General features: G+C 51.2%; 1 protein-coding gene across 1 annotated transcript; it reads right to left on the reverse strand.

The window, feature by feature from the left end:
• Positions 1-13,407: 13,407 nt before the first annotated feature.
• On the reverse strand, positions 13,408-16,607 carry LOC124694743 (cysteine protease 1-like). The gene is made up of 2 exons (XM_047227694.1): positions 15,276-16,607; positions 13,408-13,524 (listed from the first exon to the last, which is right to left on the reverse strand). The coding sequence occupies exons 1-2, from the start codon at positions 16,605-16,607 to the stop codon at positions 13,408-13,410; spliced, it is 1,449 nt and encodes a 482-aa protein (XP_047083650.1).
• Positions 16,608-18,800: the final 2,193 nt, after the last annotated feature.

An 18,800-nucleotide genomic window follows, 5' to 3' on the forward strand; every position in this document is an offset into this window, starting at 1 on the left:
GGCCGACGCGTCAGCGGCACAGTTAATTTTAACCTAACCGTCGCCTACCACGCGACGGAAGTTATTCGCGCGCAGCGGCATCTTTGCCTTAATGGCGACGGAGGGGCAGGCGAGACGTCTCGTCGGTGCTGCGCAGCCTCCACGCGTCGCCGGCGTTCGCACGCCACCGCCCGTTCCCGCGCGATCTTCCCGCCTCTTCTCGTCTGTTCCCGCGCTTTCTTCCCGACGCCGGCGTCTATAAAAGGTCTCCCGGCTCATCAACGGTAGCCACCACACCCCGCCGGCAACAAACACAGCCCTCGTCGCTCCACAGCCGTCTCCTCCATCACCAGTGGCAATGGCGAACCGCCCCGGCGATGGCCACTTCCCTCCACCGCCGTCTCCTCCACTTCCAGCCCGGCAGCGGCGTGCGGCACTAGAGGAGGCACTCGAGGAGGAGGCCCGCCAGCAGGCGGCGGATCTAGCGGCGTTCTCCGCCCCTGCCTCCGCAGCTGAGGAGGCCGCGGCGGCAGCAGCGTGGCAGGAGCAGCAGGGCGACACCGTTGCGGCGTTCGATGCCTCGACGGAGCAAGAGGCGCGACGGCGCCGGTACCGGGAGGAGATGGAGCAGCGATTGTTAGACAATGTATTTACATATATGTCCTTGTATTGTAATCTGATGTAATCTCTTCATTCTATAAATATACAACACCAGCCACGTACGTTGATACGTTGTGCTGATTCTCTCCAACTATTCCCAGACTAGGTTTAGGTTTTACATGGTATCAGAGCACGCGTGTGCCGCCGCCGCCGATCCAATCTGGTAGCCGCCGCCACCGCGTTCATGTCTTCCGCTAGCTCCACCGATGCCACCACCGGTGTTCTCCAACACAGCACCGCTGGGGCGCTCAACACAGACGGGACGCTGTCTCTACCGTCCACCGTCGGCGTGCTTTCTCCGCCGTCCACCGTCGGCGCTTCTTCTCCGTCGACTATTGGCGCGATCTCCGCGCCGTCCAACCTTGGGGCCCTCTCTGCCTCAACCATCAGCGCATATACGCTGTCCTCCATGGGTACCCTTCCCGCCGGTAGCATGTTCTCCTCGGCAGGCTTCGGGGGTGCTTCGTCGTCAACTGCCGCCATCGCGGCACCGTTCCACTTCGGCAACCTCCTGACGGTCAAGCTCGGCAGCGATAACTATCTGCTGTGGCGCTCTGCCATCCTCCCGCTGCTGCGATCTCACTTCTTGATGGGGTACGTAGATGGGACGTATCCGTGCCCGCCGGAGCGTGTCCTTGTCCAATTCGAGGGACGCCTCGCAGCAATCGCCAATCCTGAGCACCGGACATGGGTGATGCAAGACCAGGCGCTGCTGTCAGGGATCAACTCCTCCCTGACTCCTGCCGTTGGTGGCCTGGTGATGTTTGCCGCCACGGCGCAGGAGGCCTGGGTGACTCTCCGTGATTCCTTCGATACCCACTTCAGTGCGCAATCCGTGCATATCCGTGGGCAACTGCAGAAGATGGAGAAGCAAACCTCGTCGATCACGACGTACTTCAACAAGATCAAGGCTCTGTCGGACTCTCTCACCGCAATGGGCCAGCCTCTAGCTCAGGAGGACTTCGTCGCCTATGTTCTCAATGGGCTCGACGAGGACTACGACAACCTTGCTGAGAACATCAATGGCCGCGAGACACCGATCTCCACCCGTGAACTCCACGCTCGCCTGCTGTCCACCGAGCAGCGTGTCGAGAGCCGCCGTGCAGCTGCTCTCCAGAGTGGTGCCTCGGCGAACGCTGCGTACCGTGGCGGTGGTCGTGGTGCGCCTCGTCCACAGACGGGCGGCAGCGGGGGGGGGGGGGGCTACTCCAAGCCCAACTACCCTCCCGCTGGCAACTTTGGTGGTGGCCGTGGGATGCCGTCGCCCTCTGGTTTCGGCGGTGGCCGTGGTGCGCCGTCGCCCTCTAATCTTCCCTACTCCAACAACTCCTCTGGCTCTAACAATGGAGGGGGTGGGGGTGGAGGCGGGCACCGCTGGAATACATCTGATGGGAACCGTCCACTGTGCCAGCTTTGCAACACGCTTGGTCACATCGCGGCGCGTTGCTGGAAGCGTTTCGACAAGGACTTCCTCGGTGTAGGCAATGATGGCGCCAATCTGGAGCGCCAAGTCTCGATGGTGACGCATGGCAATCACCACCAGGCTGCATACACTCCATCCTACCCTGTTGATCCAGTCTGGTACATGGATACCGGTGCCACTGACCATCTCACTGGCGAGCTGGACAAGCTTGGCGTCAAGGAACCGTATCACGGGAAGGACCATGTGCACACCGCAAATGGTCAAGGTATGCGCATATCTCATATTGGTCAATCTACTATTTCCACCAACACTGCCACTCCACTTTGTCTCAAAGATATTCTAGTCTGTCCTCAAGTCACTAAGAACCTTTTATCTCCTCATAAACTTGCTCTTGACAACAACGTATTTATTGAAATTCATCCGTTTGATCTTTTTGTGAAGGACCGAGATACGAAGGAAATCATTCTTAGTGGTCGGAGTCATGGTGCCCTCTATCCAGTTGGTGGCCGAGGGCCCCCGGTCAGACAAGCTTTCACCAGCATCCGAGTGTCTTCATCCAACTGGCACTGTCGTCTAGGACATCCAGCGTCTCCAGTGGTTGAGCATGTTCTTCGTCGCCACGCCCTGCCTATTGAGTCTAGTAATAAAAACTCATTAGTGTGTGATGCCTGTCAGCAAGGCAAAAGTCATCAGTTACCTTTTACATCCTCCACTCGTGTAATAAAAGCTCCTTTAGAGCTTATCTTCACAGATGTCTGGGGCCCTGCCCAAACTTCCATTAGTGGTCACTGATGTCTACGTTCCCCCTCCTTTCCTGTAGACAGTGTTGGGCCTCCAAGTGCAGAGGTTTGTAGAACAGCAGCAAGTTTTCCCTTAAGTGGATCACCCAAGGTTTATCGAACTCAGGGAGGAAGAGGTCAAAGATATCCCTCTCATGCAACCCCGCAACCACAAAGCAAGAAGTCTCTTGTGTCCCCAACACACCTAATAGGTGCACTAGTTCGGCGAAGAGATAGTGAAATACAGGTGGTATGAATATATATGAGCAGTAGCAACGGTGCCGGAAAATAGCTTGCTCGGCGTGTAGTTGATTGTGGTAGTATTGCAGCAGTAGTAACACAATGAAAACAAGAAACAAGCAGTAGTAACTCAGCAGTATTTGGGAACAAGGCCTAGGGATTACACTTTCACTAGTGGACACTCTCAACATTGATCACATAACAGAATAGATAAATGCATACTCTACACTTTTGTTGGATGATGAACACATTGCGTAGGATTACACGAACCCTCAATGCCGGAGTTAACAAGCTCCACAATAATGCTCATATTTTAGTAACCTTTAGTGTAAGATAGATCAAAAGACTAAACCAAGTACTAGCATAGCACGCACACTTGTCACCTTCATGCATATGTAGGAGGAATAGATCACATCAATATTATCATAGCAATAGTTAACTTCGCAATCTACAAGAGATCATGATCATAGCATAAACCAAGTACTAACACGGTGCACACACTGTCACCTTTACACACGTGCAGGAGGAATAGAACTACTTTAATAACTTTGCTAGAGTAGCACATAGATAAATTGTGATACAAACACATTGCAATCATAAAGAGATATAAATAAGCACTTCACTACGCTCTTCAACAGTGAATAAGTACTTCGTGAAATATAGCCTAAGAGACCCACACGGTGCACACACTGTCACCTTTACACACGTGGGACAAGGAGTCTCCGGAGATCACATAAGTAAAACCCACTTGACTAGCATAATGACATCTAGATTACAAGCATCATCATATGAATCTCAATCATGTAAGGCAGCTCATGAGATTATTGTATTGAACTACATAGGAGAGAGATGAACCACATAGCTACCGGTACAGCCCCGAGCCTCGATGGAGAACTACTCCCTCCTCATGGGAGCAGCAGCGGTGATGAAGATGGCGGTGGAGATGGCAGCGGTGTCGATGGAGGAGCCTTCCGGGGGCACTTCCCCGCTCCGGCAGGGTGCCGGAGCAGAGACTCCTGTCCCCCAGATCTTGGCTTCGCGATGGCGGCGGCTCTGGAACTTTTCTCGTATCGTGGCTTTCTCCGTAAGGGTTTTCGATGCAGGGGCTTTATATAGGCGAAGAGGCGGCGCAGGAGGGTCAACGAGGCGACGAGACCATAGGGTGGCGCGGCCAGGGCCTGGGCCGCGCCACCATGTCATCTGGGCCCACCAGGCCCCCCCTCTGGCGGCTCTCGGGTGTTCTGGATGCTTCCGGGAAAAATAGGAATCTGGGTCTTGATTTCGTCCGATTCCGAGAATATTTCGTTACTAGGATTTCTGAAACCAAAAACAGCAGAAAACAGGAACTGGCACTTCGGCATCTTGTTAATAGGTTAGTTCCAGAAAATGCATCAAAACGATATAAAGTATGTATAAAACATGTAGGTATTGTCAATAAAGTAGCATGGAACATAAGAAATTATCGATACGTTGGAGACGTATCAGCATCCCCAAGCTTAGTTCTGCTCGTCCGAGCGGTAAAACGATAACAAAGATAATTTCTGAAGTGACATGCCATCATAATCTTGATCATACTATTTGTAAACATATGTAATGAATGCAGCGATCAAAACAATGGTAATGACATGAGTAAACAACTGAATCATAAAGCAAAGACTTTTCATGAATAGTACTTCAAGACAAGCATCAATAAGTCTTGCATAAAAGTTAACTCATAAAGCAATAAATCAAAGTAAGGGTATTGAAGCAACACAAAAGAAGATTAAGTTTCAGCGGTTGCTTTCAACTTATAACATGTATATCTCATGGATAGTTGTCAATGCAAAGTAATATAATAAGTGCAATATGCAAGTATGTAGGAATCAATGCACAGTTCACACAAGTGTTTGCTTCTTGAGGTGGAGAGAAATAGGTGAACTGACTCAACATAAAAGTAAAAGAAAGGCCCTTCAAAGAGGAAAGCATCGATTGCTATATTTGTGCTAGAGCTTTGGTTTTAAAAACATAAAGAGAGCATAAAAATAAAGTTTTGAGAGGTGTTTGTTGTTGTCAACGAATGGTAGCGGGTACTCTAACCCCCTTGCCAGACAAACCTTCAAAGAGCGGCTCCCATTTTATTTTATTTTTGGGTGGCACTCCTTCCAACCTTTCTTTCACAAACCATGGCTAACCGAATCCTCGGGTGCCTGCCAACAATCTCATACCATGAAGGAGTGCCTTTTTATTTTAGTTTATTATGATGACACTCCTCCCCACCTTTGCTTTCTCAAGCCATGGCTAACCGAATCCTTCGGGTGCCGTCCAACAATCACATACCATGGAGGAGTGTCTATTTTGGTTAATTAATTTGGGACTGGGAATCCCATTGCCAGCTCTTTTCGCAAAATTATTGGATAAGCGGATGAAGCCACTAGTCCATTGGTGAAAGTTGCCCAACAAGATTGAAAGAATAACACCACATACTTCCTCATGAGCTATTAAACATTGACACAAATAAGAGGTGATAAATTTTGAATTGTTTGAAGGTAGCACTCAAGCAATTTACTTTGGAATGGCGGAAAAATACCATGTAGTAGGTAGGTATGGTGGACACAAATGGCATAGTGGTTGGCTCAAGGATTTTGGATGCATGAGAAGTATTCCCTCTCGATACAAGGTTTAGGCTAGCAAGGTTATTTGAAGCAAACTCAAGGATGAACCGGTGCAGCAAAACTCACATAAAAGACATATTGTAAACATTATAAGACTCTACACCGTCTTCCTTGTTGTTCAAAACTCAATACTAGATATTATCTAGACCTTAGAGAGACCAATTATGCAAACCAAATTTTAGCAGGCTCTATGTATTTCTTCATTAATGGGTGCAAAGTATATGATGCAAGAGCTTAAACATGAGCACAACAATTGCCAAGTATCACATTATCCAAGACATTTTACCAATTACTACATGTAGCATTTTTCAATTCCAACCATATAACAATTTAACGAAGAGGAAACTTCGCCATGAATATTATGAGCTAAGAACACATGTGTTCATACGAACCAGCGGAGCGTGTCTCTCTCCCACACAAGGATGAACTTATTCAGAGAACTAAGATAACAAAACAAAAACAAAAATAAAAGCACACAGACGCTCCAAGTAAAGTACATAAGATGTGACCGAATAAAAATATAGTTTCACTAGAAGAAACCTGATAAGTTGTCGATGAAGAAGGGGATGCCTTGGGCATCCCCAAGCTTAGATGCTTGAGTCTTCTTAAAATATGCAGGGATGAACCACCGGGGCATCCCCAAGCTTAGACCTTTCACTCTTCTCGATCACATTATATCACCCTCTTCTATTGACCCTTGAAAACTTCCTTCACACCAAACTTCAAGCAAACTCATTAGAGGGTTAGTGCATAATCAAAAATTCACATGTTCAGAGGTGACACAATCATTCTTAACACTTCTGGACATTGCACAAAACTTCTGAAAGTTAATGGAACAAAGAAACTCATTCAACTTAACAAAAGCGGCAATGCGAAATAAAAGGCAGAATCTGTCAAAAACAGAACAGTCCGTAAAGACGAATTTAAAGATGGCACCAGACTTGCTCAAATGGAAAAACTCAAAACTAATGAAAGTTGCGTACATATCTGAGGATCACGCTCGTAAATTGGCAGATTTTTTCGAATTTTCTACAGGGAACTGTGCCCAGATTCGTGACAGACAGCAATGCTGTTTCTGCGCAGCGATCCCAAATATAACATCAACTTTGACATAGAAACTTTACTTGGCACAAAAACATGATAAGGAGAGGTTGCTACAGTAGTAAACAACTTCCAAGACACAAATATAAAACAAAGTACTGTAGTAAAAAAAAACACATGGGTTATCTCCCAAGAAGTTCTTTCTTTATAGCCATTAAGATGGGCTCAGCAGTTTTAATGATGCACTCGCAAGAAATAGTATTTGAAGCAAAAGAGAGCTTCAAGAGGCAAATTCAAAACACATTTAAGTCTAACATGCTTCCTATGCATAGGAATCTTGTAAATAAACAAGTTCATGAAGAGCAAAGTAACAAGCATAGGAAGATAAAACAAGTGTAGCTTCAAAAATTTCAGCACATAGAGAGGTGTTTTAGTAACATGAAAATTTCTACAACCATATTTTCCTCTCTCATAATAACTTTCAGTAGCATCATGAGCAAACTCAACAATATAACTATCACATAAAGCATTCTTATCATGAGTCTCATGCATAAAATAATTACTACTCCCAACATAAGCATAATCAATTTTATTAGTTGTAGTGGGAGCAAATTCAACAAAGTAGCTATCAAATATAGGAGGTATATTGTAATCATAATCAAATTTATCCTCCATAACAGGTGGTAACAAAAGACTACTATCATTATAATCATCATAAATAGGAGGCAAAGTATCATCAAAGTAAATTTTCTCCTCAATGCTTGGGGGACTAAAAATATCATGCTCATCAAAGCCAGCTTCCCCAAGCTTAGAATTTTCCATAGCATTAGCAACAATGGTGTTCAAAGCATTCATACTAATAACATTCCCATTATCATGCATATAAAGTTCCATGGGTTTTTTAATTTTCGCATCAAACCATCCATGTCTTAAATCAGGAAATAGAATAAAAAGGTCATTGTTGTCCATTATGCCTAACTAGTGTAAACAAGAAACCAAATGTCGCAATTGCAGAGTCTAAAGGAAATAGCTTCGAGTACTTACAACGGCACCGGAAAATAGCTTAGTAGCCGAGATCCGGAGTGTGAGTACCTTTTACCTTTCCTCCCCGGCAACGGCGCCAGAAAAGTGCTTGATGTCTACGTTCCCCCTCCTTCCCTGTAGACAGTGTTGGGCCTCCAAGTGCAGAGGTTTGTAGAACAGCAGCAAGTTTTCCCTTAAGTGGATCACCCAAGGTTTATCGAACTCAGGGAGGAAGAGGTCAAAGATATCCCTCTCATGCAACCCCGCAACCACAAAGCAAGAAGTCTCTTGTGTCCCCAACACACCTAATAGGTGCACTAGTTCGGCGAAGAGATAGTGAAATACGAGGTGGTATGAATATATATGAGCAGTAGCAACGGTGCCGGAAAATAGCTTGCTGGCGTGTAGTTGATTGTGGTAGTATTGCAGCAGTAGTAACACGATAGAAACGATGAAACAAGCAGTAGTAACTCAGCAGTATTTGGGAACAAGGCCTAGGGATTACACTTTCACTAGTGGACACTCTCAACATTGATCGGATAACGGAATAGATAAATGCATACTCTACACTTTTGTTGGATGATGAACACATTGCGTAGGATTACACGAACCCTCAATGCCGGAGTTAACAAGCTCCACAATAATGCTCATATTTTAGTAACCTTTAGTGTAAGATAGATCAAAAGACTAAACCAAGTACTAGCATAGCACGCACACTGTCACCTTCATGCATATGTAGGAGGAATAGATCACATCAATATTATCATAGCAATAGTTAACTTCGCAATCTACAAGAGATCATGATCATAGCATAAACCAAGTACTAACACGGTGCACACACTCGTCACCTTTACACACGTGCGGGAGGAATAGAACTACTTTAATAACTTTGCTAGAGTAGCACATAGATAAATTGTGATACAAACACATTGCAATCATAAAGAGATATAAATAAGCACTTCACTACGCTCTTCAACGGTGAATAAGTACTTCGTGAAATATAGCCTAAGAGACCCACACGGTGCACACACTCGTCACCTTTACACACGTGGGACAAGGAGTCTCCGGAGATCACATAAGTAAAACCCACTTGACTAGCATAATGACATCTAGATTACAAGCATCATCATATGAATCTCAATCATGTAAGGCAGCTCATGAGATTATTGTATTGAACTACATAGGAGAGAGATGAACCACATAGCTACCGGTACAGCCCCGAGCCTCGATGGAGAACTACTCCCTCCTCATGGGAGCAAGCAGCGGTGATGAAGATGGCGGTGGAGATGGCAGCGGTGTCGATGGAGGAGCCTTCCGGGGCACTTCCCCGCTCCGGCGGGGTGCCGGAGCAGAGACTCTCGTCCCCCGGATCTTGGCTTCGCGATGGCGGCGGCTCTGGAACTTTTCTCGTATCGTGGCTTTCTCCGTAAGGGTTTTCGATGCGGGGGCTTTATATAGGCGAAGAGGCGGCGCGGGAGGGTCAACGAGGCGACGAGACCATAGGGTGGCGCGGCCAGGGCCTGGGCCGCGCCACCATGTCATCTGGGCCCACCAGGCCCCCCCTCTGGCGGCTCTCGGGTGTTCTGGATGCTTCCGGGAAAAATAGGAATCTGGGTCTTGATTTCGTCCGATTCCGAGAATATTTCGTTACTAGGATTTCGAAACCAAAAACAGCAGAAAACGAGCAATCGGCACTTCGGCATCTTGTTAATAGGTTAGTTCCAGAAAATGCATCAAAACGATATAAAGTATGTATAAAACATGTAGGTATTGTCAATAAAGTAGCATGGAACATAAGAAATTATCGATACGTTGGAGACGTATCAGTCACTCTTATTATGTGAGTTTTATTGATGATTTTAGTAAATTCACATGGCTTTATTTGCTTAAGCGCAAGTCTGATGTCTTTAATGTCCTCTTGCAATTTCAAACACATGTTGAGCGTCTACCTAGCCACAAAATTATTCATGTTCAATCGGATTGGGGAGGCGAATATCGTAATCTCAATACTTTCTTTAATAATCTTGGCATTGATCATCGGGTTGCGTGCCCCATACTCATCAACAAAATGGGGCTGCTGAGCGCAAACACCGTCACATTGTAGAAACTGGACTTACTCTACTTGCACATGCCTCCTTGCCGTTTCACTTCTGGAGTGATGCGTTTCATACGGCTTGTTTTCTTATCAATAGACTTCCTACTCGTGTTCTTGACATGAAAACTCCATTGGAAGTACTCTTGCATGAAACCCCAGACTACACATTTTTCAAGGTTTTTGGTTGTGCATGTTGGCCCCATCTCAGACCTTACAACAGCCGTAAACTTGAATTTCGTTCTAAGAAGTGTGTCTTTCTTGGTTATAGCTCCTTACATAAAGGCTACAAGTGTTTGCATGTCCCATCCAATAGAGTCTATATCTCTCGCGATGTCATATTCGATGAGAATGTTTTCCCCTTTGCACATATGTCTTCTACCACTACACCTGTTGACCCCACTTCTACACCAGTTTCCATTGACCAATTTGCAGATATTGCGTATTCTCCTTCCTTGCTTCCTAACCATGGTGCAGGAACCGCTCGAGGGGCTCGGCTGGAGCTTCTGGATCAGCCGACCACGCCTCATGATGATCACGTCGATCATATCGACAGTGCGGACCCCAGCCCCATGCAGCTCCATGCACGGGCTGGCTCTCCCCCGCCTGACCTGCCTGGTGGCAGCCCCGCCACTCCGGCCCGCGACCCGTCTACGGGTCGGTCTGCCTCGCCCCCGGCGGCCGATGCCCCTGCGTCGCCACTCTCGCCTGGCCCATCCTCGCCTGGGCCGGCCCAGGTGTCTCCTGCTGCACCTCCTGACGCTGACGCTACGACCAGCGGACGTTCGCTGCCGTCCGCGCAGCCGTCTGTACCACCGCGCCCAGTCACTCGCAGTCGCACCGGCAACTCTCGGCCCAAGGTCTGGACAGATGGGTCCGTTGCCTGGTTGATGGCGTGTTCTGCTCATGGTATCTCCGATCCGTCTTCTGAGCCGTCTTCTCATCATGATGCTATGCGTATACCGCACTGGCGCGAGGCGATGGAGACTGAATATCAGGCTCTTCTTCGTAATGAGACCTGGCGGCTGGTTCCTCCTCGTCCAGGTATCAATGTCATTGATTCTAAGTGGGTATTTAAAATCAAGCGCCACTCCGACGGGTCTATTGAGCGCTACAAAGCGCGCCTGGTTGCCAAAGGATTCAAACAGCGGTATGGACTGGACTACGAAGATACTTTCAGTCCTGTCATTAAGCCAACCACTATTCGCCTTCTGCTCTCTCTTGCAGTCTCGCGTGGTTGGCATCTTCGGCAACTTGATGTTCAGAATGCGTTCCTTCACGGTGTTCTTGAGGAGGAGGTATACATGCGACAGCCACCTGGGTTTGTTGATTCAGCTCATCCTCAGCATCTCTGTCGTTTGGTCAAAGCCCTCTATGGGCTTAAACAGGCGCCCCGTGCCTGGCATGCTCGCCTTGGGAGTGTTCTTCGGGATCATGGTTTTGTTCCTTCCAGTGCCGACACCTCCCTCTTTATGCTTCGTCGTCCAGATATTGTCATGTATCTCTTGGTCTATGTTGATGACATCATTGTGGTGAGCTCTTCGCAGTCTGCGGTTGGTCGTCTTGTTCATGGTTTACAGTCAGCATTTGCGGTGAAGGATTTGGGATCTCTTCGCTTCTTTCTGGGGATAGAGGTTTCTGATGTCTCTCAGGGTCTCGCTCTTACTCAGAAGAAGTATGCTCTTGATATTCTTCGTCGTGCTGGTATGCTTGAGTGTAAGTCAGCCTCTACTCCTATGACTGTGACTGACTGTCTGTCTGCTGCTGATGGGGATCTCTTGACATCTGATGAGGCTACTACCTATCGCAGCATTGTTGGTGGTTTGCAGTATCTACTAGTCACACGGCCTGATATCTCGTTTGCAGTTAACAAGGTGTGTCAGTATATGCAGACTCCTCGTCAACCTCACTGGTCTGATGTAAAGCGTATTCTTCGTTACATCAGCTCTACCATCTCACATGGGATTCATCTTCGGCGCTCTTCTTCCAGTCTTTTGTCTGCGTTCTCTGATGCTGACTGGGCTGGGGACTCTGATGACAAGCGATCCACGGGGGGACATGCCATCTTCTATGGGCCTAACTTGATCGCCTGGAGTGCACGGAAACAAGCTACAGTGTCGCGTTCTAGTACGGAGTCTGAGTACAAGGCTCTTGCTAATGCCACTGCTGAGTTGATTTGGGTACAGTCGTTGCTTCAGGAGCTGGGAGTACCACAGGCTCGTCCACCGATTCTATGGTGTGACAATATTGGAGCTACGTACTTGTCATCTAATCCTGTGTTTCATGCTCGGACTAAGCATATTGAGGTTGATCATCATTTTGTGCGCGAGAGAGTTGCACAGAAGCTTCTACATATCAAGTTCATCTCGTCTAAAGATCAACTTGCGGACATCTTTACCAAGCCGTTGCCTTTGCCACAGTTCTCGGCCTGCCGGCGCAATCTCAGCCTTCTTGATACGGCTAAGATTGAGGGAGGGTGTTAGACAATGTATTTACATATATGTCCTTGTATTGTAATCTGATGTAATCTCTTCATTCTATAAATATACAACACCAGCCACGTACGTTGATACGTTGTGCTGATTCTCTCCAACTATTCCCAGACTAGGTTTAGGTTTTACAGCGATGGGCTGACGAGCGCCAGCGCCAGCGCGATGAGCGGCAGGCGCTGTTCCGTGAACGGCGTGACTCGATCGAGCGCCGGCGGCGTGAGTCGATCGAGCTCCAGCAACAGGTGACGGCGGAGGAGCGTCGGCAGCGGGAGGCGGCGCTGACGGCGCTATGGGGGAGGCGGGCGGAGCGGTTGGCGGCGGAGGCCGACGCGTTAGCGGCGGCGATGATGGAGGCGCCAACAGATGTGGAGGAGGAGGCGCCAATGGAGGAGGAGGAGGCCGAGGCGGAGGAGACCGAGGTGGAGGACGACGATGACGACGAGTTCGACTGGTCCGACGACGACGGGCCGCACCCGGACGAGACGGCCGATCGGCAACGCGCCCTCGTCGAGTCCTTCGAGTCGGAGAAGAAGCTCCGGGACGACGCCCGTGCCCGCGAAGAGGCGCATATTCGTCGCGCCATCGAGCTCTCCCTCCGGGCGGCGCAGCGAGGGACGGCGGAGGACGCGCGGCGGGAGCGGCACCGTCCGGCCACCGCCGCTCGCAAGGAGAGGAGGCGCGCGCAGGAGGAGCTGCGGCGTAGGGGAGACGACGACGGGGCGGGGCCGTCGAACGCGCCGCCGGGCGGTCAGTAGTCTAGGTTTAGATGAAATCTAGCCGTTTTCATTCAAACTTTGTAATATATAATCAAAATTGAATGAAAATCTTTAAATCTTTATTTTCGTGCACAAATATTTATTTGGGGGCGGCGTTTGGGGGACGCGGCTGGGGAGCGACGTCCCCCAAACGCGGCACGAACAAAACACGTCCCCCAAACGCTCGATCCGGCGCGGTTTGGGGGACGGTTTGGGGGACGCGGCTGGAGATGCTCTAAGTTAGGAAAGAAAGAGAAGGGAAGCCCTAGGGCCTAGATATGCAACTCGGAGAATATCGAATCGATCAGTTCTGCAATAAGCGGCGTTGCCCCCCTTCTCTTGGCCGGAGTACGGACGAGCGCCTCCACGGTGTACGGGCTGTTCTTGCTCTGTCAAAGAGACATCGATACATATTAGCAACAAATCAGCAACTCTGTCCACGCAAATTGATCCCACTAAGAGCAGGTCTAACAGACCCCGTAAAAGGGGCAAACCCGTATAATAACCGCCGATTTGAGGGTTTCGCGTCTACCCGGCCGTCTAGCACGTCCCGTAAAAACGGCCCCCGCATCGATTTTTGCTGTTTTCGACTACGGGGCGGGTCGTCGCCCCCTACTTGTGCGGGGTGGGAGCGGGGATAGTGGGCGAAACCACTATCCCAATTCCGAAAGCGCGCGCGGACATTTCAGTTGTCCCCATCCATCTCCCCCCGCGCGCCGCCGCAGCCACCCGCGCGCCGCCGCCGGAATCCGTCAGATCCGCGCCCCTCCGCCGTCCGCCGAGCTGCGCCGACGCCCGCCGCACCTCCGCCGCACCTCCGCCGCACCCCGGCCGAAGTTCCGCGTCCCTCCGCGCGCGCCGCCGCCGTCCAGCCGTGGTCTTCTCCGCCGTTTGTCGCCGGTGAGTATTCCGCCGCGTTCTTCCTCGTTGCCGCCGGTAAATGGGTCGGATTTCGGGCTGATCTATGGTTCCCCGTGGTAGATGGCTTCGGAGGATGTGCACATGGCGGATTTGGAGGCGACGTCGACCGATTGGTCATCGTCGGATTCCGATGATTCCGACAAAAGCCGTGATGCTACCATTGTTCTTGAAGCTGTGGCCTCTCAAGACTTATGGATTTGGCATGCTTTTTTGGATTGCCGGGGACACTCAACGACATCAACATCTTGAATAGATCCCCTTTGTTTGCAAGACTAGTTAGGGGTGAATCTCCACCTTGTAACTACAAAGTTATGAACAATGAGTACACCATGGGGTACTATCTCACAGATGGTATTTACCCTAACTATGCAACCCTTGTCAAGTCCATAAAAGAGAAAAAGGACAGGGCTTTGACAAGAAAGGAAGCTTGCTTCACCAAAAATCAAGAGGCATGCCGCAAGGATATTGAGAGAGCTTTTGGTGTCTTGCAAGCAAGGTTTGCAATTGTCCGGGGTCCTGCTAGGTTTTGGGACAAGGAAACTCTTGTTGATGTCATGACATGTTGTGTGATTCTTCACAACATGATCATTGAAGATGAAAGCGGTTTGAACTTGCCGTGTTTCTATGACAATGTTGGCACCCGAGTGCAGCCCGAGAGGAACCCTGATCGGATTGAAGCTTTTCTTGCAGCTCATCGAGGCATTGAAAATGCCGAGACTCATCACCAGCTCACCCAAGATTTGATTGATCACCATTGGCAGTTGCATGGCCAATGATTTATTACATTCTTGTATGTGTGAAACATTCATTTCCTATTGTTGTATGTGTGAAACATTTGTTATTATTTGTTTAATTCTTGTTGACATTTCCGAAAAACATTATTGTAATAATTATGACGATTATTGTGTGATGCAAAACATTTATTTTATGTGAATGGTGTGTTGGTTCTAATATGCAATTTGTCAAAAAACTCTGTTTTGAGGGGCCGGAAACTCGGACGAGCTAGCAGAGCCCGTATCCGCACCCCGTAAAACAGAATATTCTGTTTTACGGGGTGCGGATACGGGCTCTGCTAGCTCGTCCGAGTTTTTGGCCGGCGAAAACTGGATACAGGGCCCTCTACTCGTGTTATACGGGGCGAAAATATACGGAGCCTGTTAGACTTGCTCTAAGAACATAATGGACGAGTCATAGCTTGGGTAAGTTTATATAGTAGTACCTTGGAGCAAGTGCGACTCTCTTGGTTGCAGACGGGGTAGTCCGATGGGCAGCAGGTGTCGCTGCCCTTGCAGCAGGTGGCGCCCTTGGCGGGGCAGCACCCCCACACGAGGCACGTCTTCCTGACGCCATGGGCGCAGCAGCAGGTGCTCCCCGCCGGGCACTTGTTGTGGCGGTCGCAGGTGACGGGCTTCGTTGGCTCCGGCGGGTTCGGCTTGGGTGTCGGGTTGGGCCCGGTCTTGACGGGGTAGGAGGCCATCATGGCGATGCCGCACTTGCCGGTGCGCGCCGTGACGTTGCGCTCCATGCGGATATAGCCGCCCTCGCCCCAGTTCGGGCCCCACGAGTTGCGCACGATCCAATAGTCCTTGCCGTCGTCGGTCGTGTCGTATCCCACCGCCACCACGCCGTGGTCAAGCTCCGTGCCGCACCTGCCGGTGAACACCCCGGACTCGTACAGCTGGAACTCGGGCCCGCCGGCCTCGATGCCCACGCTCACGGGCTGGTGCGCCACCGCCTTCTTCAGCGACAGCTCGTCGTTCTCGGGCACGCTCTCGAAGCCGTCGATGGACACCACCGTGCGGCTCCTCTTGGCGTGGTCGCACCTGCCGTCCTTGGCCGTGTAAGGGTAGTCCTCCTCCGTGTCGATGCCGCCGTTCCGGGCGATGAAGTCGAAGGCGTCCTCCATCATCCCGCCGTTGCACCCGCTGTTCTGTCCGTTCCTAGCGCACTCCACCAGCTCCTGCTCCGACAGCGTAACCAGGTCGCCGGTGACGATCTTGTTGATCCCCTCTACCGCGCTGACCGCCGAGAACGCCCAGCAGCTGCCGCACTGGCCCTGGTTCTTGACGGGCGCCACGGCGCCCTTCTCCCTCCAGTCCACGGACTTCGGCAGCGCCTCGACTCCGTCGTGGCGGTACCTCTCCCCGACGGCGAGACCGCCGAGGCTCCTCGCGGCGGCGCCGTGGTAGGCAGCGCGGAACTCGTCGTTGGTGAGGTCGGCGAAGCGGTTCATCCCGAGGCGGAACCCATGCGCGTCGGCGTCGGCGTTGTGGGCGTCGACGATCTTGAGGTTGTCCCAGAATGCGCGGAACCGGCGGTCGAACTCGCCGAGCGCGTTGCTGGAGCGGCCGTGCCGCGCGAGCCAGTGGTCGTACATCGCGCGCACCTCGGCCTCCGTCCGCTCCAGCCCACGGACGCCCCCGTGCGCCGTGTTGTACGAGATGATGGACATGTCGGGTATCGTGGTTGCTGCTGCTGACGAGGCAACAGCGAAGAGGACGAAGGCTACGACCATGGCCACCGCGGCCGCGGCCTTGGCGCCGCCACCCATGGCCGCGTTTGCTTCAGATCGTGTCCAGACTCCAGAGTCGATCGAGAGCCACGGCGAGTCGTGAACTCGCGATTTGGTTCGTGTTGTGCGTCTTGGAAAGGTTGGGGCGTGCCCCCGGAGATCTATATATGTAGTAGGATTGGGGCGCGGAGTTGCGATCGTATTCTACTCCAAAATTCCTAGAGGGTCTTCGCAGGTACTCCGTACTACTGTCGGAGTCGGGCACGCAAAGGAACTGGTTTCTGTAAATGTACCAGAGGACTATGGCGTTTTCGATTTTAATTTTTTTTTCCGAGGTTGACGGGGAAAAACTCCACCGTTTGTTATAATTACTCGAATGGCCAAGCAGCCGGTCTATATGTACAAGGGTAAGAAGTAAGGAGGGGGGGGGAGAGAGTGGTGAGGAGACGAAACTCAAGTAAGCTTGGTCATGACATAGGACCGCAGCCTATCCAAGCCGTCACGGGCGTCCGGCGACATTCGCCAACGCCAAAGAGCAAGGTCGTCGCAAACACGAAGCAACGTGGAACTCGGGGTCGAGGGTCTTCCGTTGAAGACAAGATCATTGCGACTCTTCCAGATGGCCCAAAGAATCGTCGCAACTCCCATACGCCAGGTGGGAACCGGAATCTGGAGGGGGGAATGGATGTCCCAGATGGAGAACCGCCCGTCCGGGATTGAGACATCCAGACGGGCCCAGACTGAGGAGGCAAGGCTGCATTCGAAGAACAGGTGCCTCCCAGTCTCGGCAGAAGGGCAGGAATCGCAGAGCTCTGACGGCGCGCAATGCTTGTAGAAGAGGTTCGCGCGGGTACTCAGCCGATCAATGTCGAGGAGGTACGCGAAGATCTTCAGCTTGGAGGGGAGCCGCAGGTCCCAGGTGATGTAGGCAGACTCATCCCTAGGACCCTGGGGGGAGAGCATCCGGTATGCCTCCCGCGAGCTGAAGGCAGGGCCCGAGGCGGAGTCGATGAAGCGGTCGTCGGGGAAGGGCGTGAGGTGGATGTCGTCGATGATCCGGCGCGTCAGCACGAGCTCGGCCTCAGCCGCTCCGGAGAGCCGCGGCTGCAGGTCCAGCCCCAAGGCCACCACGGTGGCCACCGAGGCGTGCTGGAGGGTGCAGTGGGAGAAGAGGGCGGGGAAGCGCTCGACGAGGGGGCTGCCCGACAGCCATTTGTCCAACCAGAAGGACGTGGACCGGCCATCCCGCACCACGGCACGTGTGATACCGCGGTACAGGGGCAGACATTCCCGGACAATCTTCTCGAGGAACGAGGGGGCCGCCGAGATTTCCCCCAAGTCCCTACTTGTGTGAGCAAAGAACCAAGATTTCCAGGGTAACATAGTAGGAAGGTGTAACTGATGGACAAAGTTAAGTAGCAAGCACCTGTTCTGCTGGTGGAGATCCTTGACGCCGAAGCCGCCCTCCTGCTTAGACAAAACAACCTTATCCCAAGCGGTTAGGCAACGAGCACCAGAGCAAGAATCCTTCCCGGTCCAAAAAAATGCACGGCGTCTCTTATCTATGCTGTCAATAACACCACACGGAAGCAAGTACGAGCACATAAAATAAGTCGCAAGGTTATTCAGAACCGCATTACACAAGACGAGCCTCCCCCCGGAGGACAACAACTGGGCACGCCACCCTGAGAGACGACGGTCGAAGGAAAGGAGAAGGGGACCAAAGGCCGAGCTTGGGGGTTTGGTCGGAGAAAGGAGATCGAAGCCCAAGGTAGGGCTGGGGAAAGGTGGAGATGGGACACCCAAGGGCGGCCGCCATGTTGGCGGCCTCGTCGGTGGGGACATGCATGGGGATAAAGCAGGATTTGTGGAAATTGATTGCCAAGCCCGTAGCGGCCGCAAAATCCTCGAGCACTTGTCGGAGGCAAGAAGCAGCGCCGGGGGAGGCTTTGCAGAGAATAAGAGTATCGTCAGCGTACTGCAAGACGGGACATGGGGTATCCGCGGCAAGGGGGTGGGACAGGAGCCCTCTAGCCCAGGCCTGGCGAATCAGGCGCTGGAGAACATCTGCCACAAGGATGAACAGATATGGGGAGAGGGGATCTCCTTGACGGAGCCCGTTTTTGCAGCGAATCCAGTCCCCCGGAACTCCGTTTAGGAGGATGGCCGTGAGACCAGAGCGGAGGATGTTGTCCATCCAGCCACACCATCTGTCGTTGAACCCACGGGCCG

The sequence above is a fragment of the Lolium rigidum genome, chromosome 3 (assembly GCF_022539505.1).
Source record: "Lolium rigidum isolate FL_2022 chromosome 3, APGP_CSIRO_Lrig_0.1, whole genome shotgun sequence".
NCBI classification, from domain to species: Eukaryota; Viridiplantae; Streptophyta; class Magnoliopsida; order Poales; family Poaceae; genus Lolium; species Lolium rigidum.